Genomic DNA, 10,002 nt, shown 5'->3' on the forward strand with positions numbered 1-10,002 from the left:
GGTCTGACTTGGATTTGTACAGATTTTATGTGTAATTTTGTAACTTCTGTGAGTTCATATATGCAGATGTCTTGTTGGGTCAAGAAGACAATGTTCCCTTGTAGTCAACCACTGCCTCGGGCTCTTGTACTTTTATCCTTTCTTCCAAAATGATCCCTTAGCTTTGGGAGTGTGGTTGGTATACATGTTCAAGAGAAAGAGAATAAGAGATTTCAGAATGTTCAGCTCTTAAACTGGAATTTCTTGTTTTAAAACATAAGAGCCAAGACAGTAATCACTTTTCTAGTTTTTCTCTCACAAAGTTCTTCAGAGCTCTCTTGATGTCGTTGTTCCTCAGACTATAGATGAAGGGGTTCAGCATAGGGGTGACTACAGTATACATCAATGAGGCTATTGCAGTGGAATGTGAGTTTTGGGTCACAGCAGAACTGAGGTACACTCCCAGGGGGGTGCAATAAAATAAAGAGACAACAGAAAGGTGAGATGCACAGGTGGAAAATGCTTTGAACTTCCCCTGTGCTGAGGAGATTGCACGTATGGAGGACACTATCTTGCCATAAGAGTAAAGGATGCCAGCGAGACAACCACCACCCAGGAGTGCAGCTAAAACATTCATTACCGTATCATTTAAAAAGGTATCAGAACAGGCAAGGTGAACCAGCACACTAAGGTCACAGAAAAAATGTGGAGTTTGCACATCAGCACAGAATGAGAGCTGCAGCACCAGGGAGCTTTGTAATGAAGAATTCATGGAGCTTGTGATCCAAGACACCAGAACCAGCGACACACAGAGCTGAGGTGTCATAATGCTTGTGTAGTGCAGGGGGTGACAGATGGCCACAAAGCGGTCATAAGCCATTGCAGCCAGGAGGAAGTTATCTAGCCCTACAAATAATGAAAAGAAGTAAATTTGCATGATGCATCCTTCATATGTTATGGCCTCGTGGTGTGCATAAACATTCACCAGCATCTTTGGGATGGTAGTGGAAGTTAGGCAAATGTCCACAAAGGACAGGTTGGAGAGGAAGAAGTACATGGCTGTATGCAGGTGGACGTCTGAGATCGTGGCCAGGATGATGAGAAGATTCCCCAAAATGGTCACAAGGTACATGGAGAAGAGGAGCCTAAATAAAAGGGGCCACAGTTCTGGGTCTTCTGAAAGGCCCAGGAGGAGAAACTGTGAATTTTGAGTATCATTTTGCTGTTTCATGTGCTGTGACTGCTGGAAAAGACAGAAATAATAAGACTGCTATGGCATGCACACTAATACCAAAATATAAAAACCACAATATAATAAATACATGTGAAGAATAAAGTCCCCACAGGCAAAACATAAGAAAGAAAACAGTCACAATGGCTGTAGAATTCACAGGGATTACTGCATAATGAGATCTCATCATTGCTAGAAACATGAAGATACTTAGACATAGTAATGCTCCTAATGTATTATTGGATTCACTTGTCTATAGTCAGGACTACAGGTTATTTGTGTAGCTTATCAGGAAGTGTGTGTATGTGTGTGTGTGATGGGTTTCTTAATGACATTTTCATTCAAGTATTTATTTACTCTGATTACATCCAAGTGTACTGTCCTATGTTCCTCCTCCCATACCCAATTAGTCACCTTCCTTCTCCAAAATAGTTGTTAAGAATACTTGGCTGCAGCTCAAGCACTTGGCTCAGCAGGAAGTGCACAGGCTCTAGTAGTACACCCAGGTTTGGTTTTCATCACCTACATTATGGCTTACATCTGAAACACCAATTCCTCTGACCTCTGTGGAACACATATGGGGCACATACGTACAAGCAGGTAAAACACTCACACATAAAATAAATGAATCTGAACATTAAAAAAATAGGAAAACCTGTGTTTTACTTTCTTTTTCAGACCTTGCACACCCAAATCATGGCCCCTTTAATGCAGCTGCTTGGGGGTTAAACAACACGGTGGAGCCATGATCCACTTGGATCTCAGGATGTCTATGTAATCAAAATGTTGCAAAATCTTACCCATGTGCATGAGATAGTTACATCAGTCAATCTCATAAAGTTATGAATAGAAAGGTGGCATAAGTGGAGAGAAGGAAATGAGGGCCTTATTTGGATGGATGTCACCTTTCAGTTATATAAGCAGAATAACTTACATATACCTGTAAATGCACACAATGCCTGTGCGAAGCATGGCAATATGCACTTTAAATTCTGCTATGTGGATTAGCCTTGGCCAGGATTTCTGTCATATAAAATAACAACAAAGGTCAGCAAAATGGCTCGGCAGGTAATGGTGTCATCATGCTTGATGAACTGAGTTCCCTCCTGAGATCAACATAATGGAAGAAAAGAACTGACTCATACCAGTTGTTTCTTGACATCCACACATGAACCATGGTATGTGCACACATGCGCGCGTGCGCACACACACGCACACACACACACACACAGACACACACACACTTAAGAAAAAGGAAGGACACTGTAAAATAAATAATACCAGGGAACTAGGAGGTGATGCTGTGTCTGTAGCATGGCTCACAATGATAGGACTGCAAGGGTTTGCAATATGTCTCACCTTATCCCACTGCACATATTACACATAGATAGGATTTAATATTCCAATAGAGCTGTTTACCTCAGAAGCAAAAGAGGCAGCACAGAGTTGAAAAATCCACTGTACCTGGTAAATCGTACTATTTCAGCGTCACACAAATTTTTTCACCTTTCCCGCACATGCTATAAAAACCATTCCTGATGAAAACATGTAAATGAATTTTAGTTGAGTGTAAAAGACTGTGTTGTGAAAATGCCTTCTTGGGAACTCCTCTTGAGCTCAGGAGTTCTTTCTCACTTTTCTGTAATATAGCTTCATTTGGTCTGCTCAAAAGAAAAGACTATGTTGTATAATGGGGCAAGAGATGATTGCTATAGAGAGACTGAATCAGCCACAAAAGACAAAACTAGTTTTAAAGAAAAACAGACATGAAAAAAAATCTACTAAAGGCATAAAAAGCTGTTACTACTGATAACATAGTAGATCTCCCTAGGATAAGAAGTATCAGGGTGATGAGTGTTGCAATGAATTCCTGGCAGAGTACATTACTCAAGATTTAGAATATTTCATATATCTGCCTTATACCCATACATATATATGCATACAAAAAACTAGGTGGGACTCTTCAAACACTGAGAGAGAACAACAAACAACAAAACAAAACCCTCCATTTCTCAATTTGTTGAAAGAATGAAAAGACACAAGTATTTAGTTAGTGTCTATACAGAGAATTTGTGAAAAACAAAAAACAAGAACTTTTTAAATGTGGGTAAGGATGCTAACAATCCCCTATCTAGTACCAGTGGAAGGGAAGAATCAAAGCATAAAGTCCTTGTATTGTCTCTCTATTGTCCCTCTTACCTATCACACAGCATGTGACACTGAATTTTCAGTGTGACAGAAGACACTGGGCAACGTGTGTCTCAGAGACATCTGTCTTTAATCAAACAATCAACAGTCTGATGTTTGTATCAAATATGGAAATGGGATAAACCAAGATGCATGTTTCCAAAACGCTCTAAGAACCCTCTTAACTTCACTGCATACACATCCACACCTAGTGTCACAGGTCCTCCTCAACTGCAAAAGCCTTTTATGTGTTCTATCATAATTCTATGTGAAATACTTTGTGCTTCATCTCTCTCTATTCAGTCTGATGCAATCATTTCCCCATTACCATCCCATTTTCAAAAATTATGCATGCATTAGAGTCTAAAGGATGCTTCTGTTGCTTAATACATGAAATAAGTTTCCTGTTGAAGTAAGCAAAACAAAGCAAGATAAAACAAATTTCTAACCCCTCAACCCAACACTAGGGTGGCTGGCCTCTTGGGGGCATCAGGTACATTTTATGATCTTCCATTCTTCATACACCACTGCTGATGCACTTACTCAGACTTGACAGGAAGTCTGTGAAGCTCCCTACATAGAGGTATTGATTCTTCCCTGATGGCTTTTTGCAACTCTGTTCCAGAAAAGACTTTGAGAGTGAAGGAAGCAGTTGTCCCTAATCCATAGATGGACTGTAAATAGGAATAGTTTAACCTGTCCATCTGAGAATTGTTTCCTACAAGGGGTGATGCCTTTGTTGCTCCCTGTATGCTCATTAGGCACAATTCCAAGCTCTATGGAGCTAACTGATTTCCCTGGGGAGCAATGGTCTGAGCAGAAAAGAATTTTTTCTGTCATGTTTTTCTGTCATGTGAGACCTAGTAAGAAACAAGCAAACCCAGTGCTTATCACTTACTCCTTCACAAATCTGCCTTTCAGAAAGCAAACTTCCTTAGCATGTTTGCCTAACCATCACTTTCAATTGTCTTTCCTAACTTGAATTCTCAAGACTTGAAGTGTGGATGGCACACATCTTCGTAGACTTGGAGGGTGCTATTTGTCTTCATCAAGGGAGAGAAACATCATTAATAAGCTATGAGAAGCTACTGTAATGCTCAGATTCATGAAGGTTTTTACAAGGTATTTAAGAGATTTACAGTAGGAATATAAATTCAGGACTGTCATTTATTCCTCGATTTATGAAAAATTTGGCAAGTATAAGAGCCTTGTTTAGAAAATTTATTCTCCATGGGCTAGTTAGAATGTCCTATCATTTAATTTAGATACATATCAATAATAAAGATACAGAATATAATGCATGCGTGTTTAATAATAGTGTGAACTAAATTTTCCATCTGCAGAAATAAGGTTCAGGGACTAGAGCCATACCATTCCGAATATACACAATCTGGTTTATTCATGGAACCTAAGCATCACATCTATTCAGTACTAGGATTGGAGAGTGCCTTGAAATACTAGATGCTGTAGGCTTATTTTTAAAATAAACAGTTTTCATAGACTTTAAAAATGAAAATGGTACTCTGAGAGGGCAAGTGAAGAACTGGGCAATGTTTACTGAGAATGCTCTCATTCTCATGCTTTAGGTTAGAATTTTTCCTAGAGGGGCTCAATCTTTCATGAGAGTTTTGGTCACATAGAGTAAATGCAGGTTTTTATAAGTGGGGAGTTTGTGCTGTACCTAATGGGTAGTTGTTAAGATGCTTCTTAGACTCGTGCATAGGTAGCACAGTTGCCAGAACCAGGGAGGTTTTGAAGAATTGTTCTAGTCCAGAACATCAAGTAGAGTATTAAGTACATAGCCAACACACCCAGCTATGAAACATTCTTATTAATTCTTTATTTCATGCACACTTGCAATGTATTTTAATTTCTTCTCTTTCCTACATTTAACTTCCTTGAGTTCTACTTCCACCCTTCCAGTCCCCTAAACGTCATTTCCTCTTTATCTTTTTATAACTCACTGAATATGAATATTACCCTATATTAATGGGCTATCCACTGGAGCATGGTAAACCTATCAGGTGTGATGTCCATTGACTCTTTCCCCCATGAGACTTTGATAGCTCCTCAGTGAGGGCTATGAGTTCTCTCCATGCTGTAATTTTTTTGGCTGAACCTAGTGCAGGTCTTTTACAGGTAACTATAGCTTATGCATTCCTGAATGCAGCAGACTTCGCAGAGCCCGCAGGGTTCAAACCATGTGCATTCTGTCTTTCCTTTTCTGAAATATTTCACTCAATGAAATTGCTTCTGATTACATATATCATGTTAGAGGTACTTCATGTGTTTTTATAGCCCACTTACAACTGATTGATGTATCTCATTTCCTTTCCTGTGCATCTGTTGACCTCAGTGACTGATTCTGTATCTCAGCCATTTTGAATGATGCTGAAAAGAAGATGCAAATGCAGAATCACTTTATGACACTAGTTTCATTCCTTTGTTCATAAAAATGGAGTCATTTCTGGATCACACAGATCTCCATTATTGAGACCCAGAGCTGAAGATCCTCTTTAAAATGCAGATATTTTAAACAACAGATGAATCCTTCCAACTCTGTCAGTTTTGATTTTACATGGTCAGATGTTGTACTTAGTAGCTCAGTTTTTGCTTTTTCAATTTTATTTTTTTTTATTGAGAAAAGGAAAAAAAAACGTTTCAGCCTCCTCCCAGCCTCCATTTCCCTCCCCCTCCTCCCACCCTTCTCCCTCTCCCCCCAATCCTCTCCCCCTCCCTCTCCAGTCCAAAGAGCAGTCAGGGTTCCCTCCCCTGTGGAAAGTCCAAGGTCCTCCCCCCTCCGTCCATGTCTAGGAAGGTGAACATCCAAACTGGCTAGGCTCCCACAAAGCCAGAACATGAAGTAGGATCAAAACCCCATGCCATTGTCCTTGGCTTTTCATCAGCCCTCATTGTTTGCCATGTTCAGAGAGTCCGGTTCTATCCCATGCCTTCTCAGTCATAGTCCAGCTGGCCTTGGTGAGCTCCCAATAGATCAGCCCCACTGTCTCAGTGGGTGGGTGCACCCCTCGTGGTCCTGACTTCCTTGCTCATCTTCTCCCTCCTTGCGCTCCTCATTGGGACCTTGGGAGCTCAGTCCAGTGCTCCTGTGTGGGTCACTGTCTCGATCTCTATCCATCACCAGATGAAGATTCTATGATGATATGCAAGATATTCGTCAGTATTGCTCTAGGATAGGGTCATTTCAGGTTCCCAATCCTCAGCTGCCCAAGGAACTAACTGGGAACCTCATCTTGGGCACTAGGGAGCCCCTCTAGGGTCAAGTCGCTTGCCCACCCTAAAGTGGCTCCCTTAACTAAGAATTGTGGTTCCGTGCTCCCCTATCCACCTTTCCTTTATTGTGTTTCCCCAAGTTCCCTCCATCCTCCCCTTCTCAATATCAGCCCGAACACACTGAACCTGATCGAAGAGAAAGTGGGAAGTACCCTACAACAGATGGGCACAGGAGATCGCTTCCTATGTATAACCCCAGCAGCACAGACATTAAGGGCAACATTGAATAAATGGGACCTACTAAAACTGAGAAGCTTTTTCAATTTTAAACTTACCTTTTGTAGAATTTCCACATGACAAGAAATAAGTTACATACCTTGGCTTTGTAAATTTTAAGTACAAGCTATGTAATTTATAAAGCTTTTGTAGAATTTCCACATGACAAGAAATAAGTTACATACCTTGGCTTTGTAAGGTTTAAGTGCAAATTATGTAATTTATAAAGACACTACCTAGTGTGTAGTAGATGTTCATAAATGGCATCAAATGTGGCCATTTTACTGTATCTTGTTTATTAAGTTCACTGTGCCCACCTCAGATTAGAGCTGGAAATCAACAACAACAAAAAACTTACTAACTCATAGAATATGAACCAACTGAATTCACTACTGAATGAAAATTCATCAAGACAGAAATTAAGAAAGAAATTAAAACCTTTTTAGAACTAAATGAAGATGAAAAATCAAATTATCCAAACCCATGGAACATAATGAAGGCAGTTCTAAGAGGCAATTTCATACCACTAAGTACCTGTATAAACAAATGGGAGAGATCTCTTACTAGTAATTTAACATCAGATATAAAAGCTACAGAACAAAAACTATAAATCACACTAAAAAATAATAGATGGCAAAAATAAACTTTTGGATGAAATCAAAGAAATAGAAACTAAAAAAAGAGAAAACAATATAGAGAATCAAGAAATCAATGAGTTAATAGTTTGAGAAAATCAATAAGATAGGCAGGAAGAGACTATCCAGTCAACAAAATTAGATATGAAAAAGGGTACATAACAACAGAAACTGAGGAAATCCAGAGAATCAAGAAGACATACTTGAATATTCTCTCCTTTTCTGTTTTATATGGTGCTGCAGTTGGAACCCAAGTTTTCCATGGTAGATGAACAGTACACCACTGAGCTACATTCCCAGCCCTGAGCACACACTTTAAAAATCTGCACCCCACCAAATCGAAAAATATAAACAAAATCAATAATCTTGATATAAATCACCTACCAAAATTAAATCAAGATCAGATCAGCAATTTAAACAGACCTATAACCCCTAATGAAATAGAAGCAGCAATTAAAATCTCCCAATAACAACAACAAAAAAATCCAAAGCCAGATGGTTTGAGGACAGAATTCTACCAGAATTTTTAAGAATTAATGCCAATACACCTCAAATAATTCCACAGAAATAAAAACAGAATGAATATTGTCCAATTCTTTTTATGAGGCCACAGTTACTCACTTTGATACCTAAACCACCTGAAGGCCCAACAAAGAGAGAATTACAGACCAATTCCCTTATGAAAATGGATGCAAAATTCTCAATAAAATAATTAAAACAGAATATAAAAACATACCAAAATATCACCTAACATAATCAAGTAGGCCTCATCCCAGTGATTCAGAGATGGATCAATATACATAATTCAATAAATGGAGTCCACCATAAAAACAAACTGAAAGACAACCACATGATCATTTCATTAGATGCAGAGAATGACTTCACAATGTCCAGCACTCCTTCATGATAAAAGTCTTGGAGAGATTAAGGATACAAGGAACAAACATCAATATAAATAAAGGCAGTTTATACACATCCAGACAATACCAAGATATATTGAGAGAAACTAAATTATTTTTCTTAAAATCAGGAACAAGAATAGGTCACCTAATCTCTCCGTATCTACTCAACATAGTTCTTTGAGTCTTAGACCAATAAGAGCTGGAGGAGATCAAAGGGGTACAAACAGGAAGGGAAGAAGTTAAAATATCCTGATTTGTAGATGATCTTATAATATATTATAATATACATATTATAATTTATCTGTCTATCTATCTACCTATATATCCCTATAATTTCTACCATAAAACTACTATAGCTGAGAAACACCTTTGTCGATGTTCCAGAAAATGGAATTAACACACAAATATCAACAGCCTCTCTATATACAAATGACAAATGGCTTGAGAAAGAAATCATGGAGCAATAGCTTCCAAATACCCTAAAAAATACAAAATATCTTGGGGTAACTCTAAGCAATTGAAAGACCTGTATGAAAAAAATTTTAGACATTGAAGAAAAAAATTGAAGATACCAAGTTGGAAAGATTTCCCACACTCATGGGCCTGTGAGATAAATATAGTAAAAATGTACATACTACCAAAAGCAATCAACAGATACAGTGAAACACCAATCAAAATTCCAACACAATTCTTCAGAGATATTAAAAGGATAATTTTCAGCTTCATCTGGGAACAATAACAAAGAAAATTATAGATAGCAAAAATCAATCCTGAACAATAAAAGAGCTGCTGGGTTATCATCATCCCTGATTTCAAATTGTACTACAGAACTATAATAAAAACAAAATGAAATTAGCTTATATTGGCACAAAAATATACATCAATAGAACTGAATTGAAGACCCAGACATAAGTTCTCACATTTATGAACACCTAATTTTTTTAAATAAAGAATTCAGAAGTGTACACTGGAAAAAGCATCTTCAAAAATGGTGCTGGTCAAACTGGATGGATGCCTGTAAGTATATAAATAGATTTGTACTTATCACTCCGCATAAAATTCAATTGAACCTGATACAAGAGAAAGTAGTGAATAGTCTTAAACTCATTGGCACATGAAAAGACTCCCTGAACATAACACCAATAGTACAGGCACTTAGAATAACATTTAATAAATGGGACCCCATGAAACTGAAATACTTTTGTACAACAAAGGAAAGCATTATTTGGGCAAAGTGTCAACACAAAATAGAAAGAGATTTTTATTAATTCCATATCAGATAGAGGGATAATATCAAAATGTATAAAGAACTAAAAAAACTGCAGTTTAAAACTATAGATAAACCAATTAAAAATGGAGTACAGAGAATTCTCAAAAGAGAAAATCCAAATGTCTGAAAAGCACTTAAAGTTTTGTTCAACACTTTTAGTCAGGAGAGAAATGTAAGTCAAAAGTACTTTGTCAGAATGACTGAAACAAGTGACTGCTCATACTGGAAAGGATGTGGAACAAAGGAGCAGTCAGCTATTGTTAGTGGGACTGAATTTGGCACTATGGG

General features: G+C 38.0%; 1 protein-coding gene across 1 annotated transcript; it reads right to left on the bottom strand.

Moving 5' to 3' along the window:
* Positions 1-274: 274 nt before the first annotated feature.
* Positions 275-1,210, bottom strand: LOC121432458 (olfactory receptor 1073-like). The gene has a single exon (XM_041630449.1). It carries the CDS (start codon positions 1,208-1,210, stop codon positions 275-277), a length of 936 nt encoding a protein of 311 aa, XP_041486383.1.
* Positions 1,211-10,002: the final 8,792 nt, after the last annotated feature.

Source organism: Microtus oregoni, unplaced genomic scaffold (assembly GCF_018167655.1).
Source record: "Microtus oregoni isolate MIOR12 unplaced genomic scaffold, Mior012 000034F_ref0000314, whole genome shotgun sequence".
Lineage (NCBI taxonomy): Eukaryota > Metazoa > Chordata > Mammalia > Rodentia > Cricetidae > Microtus > Microtus oregoni.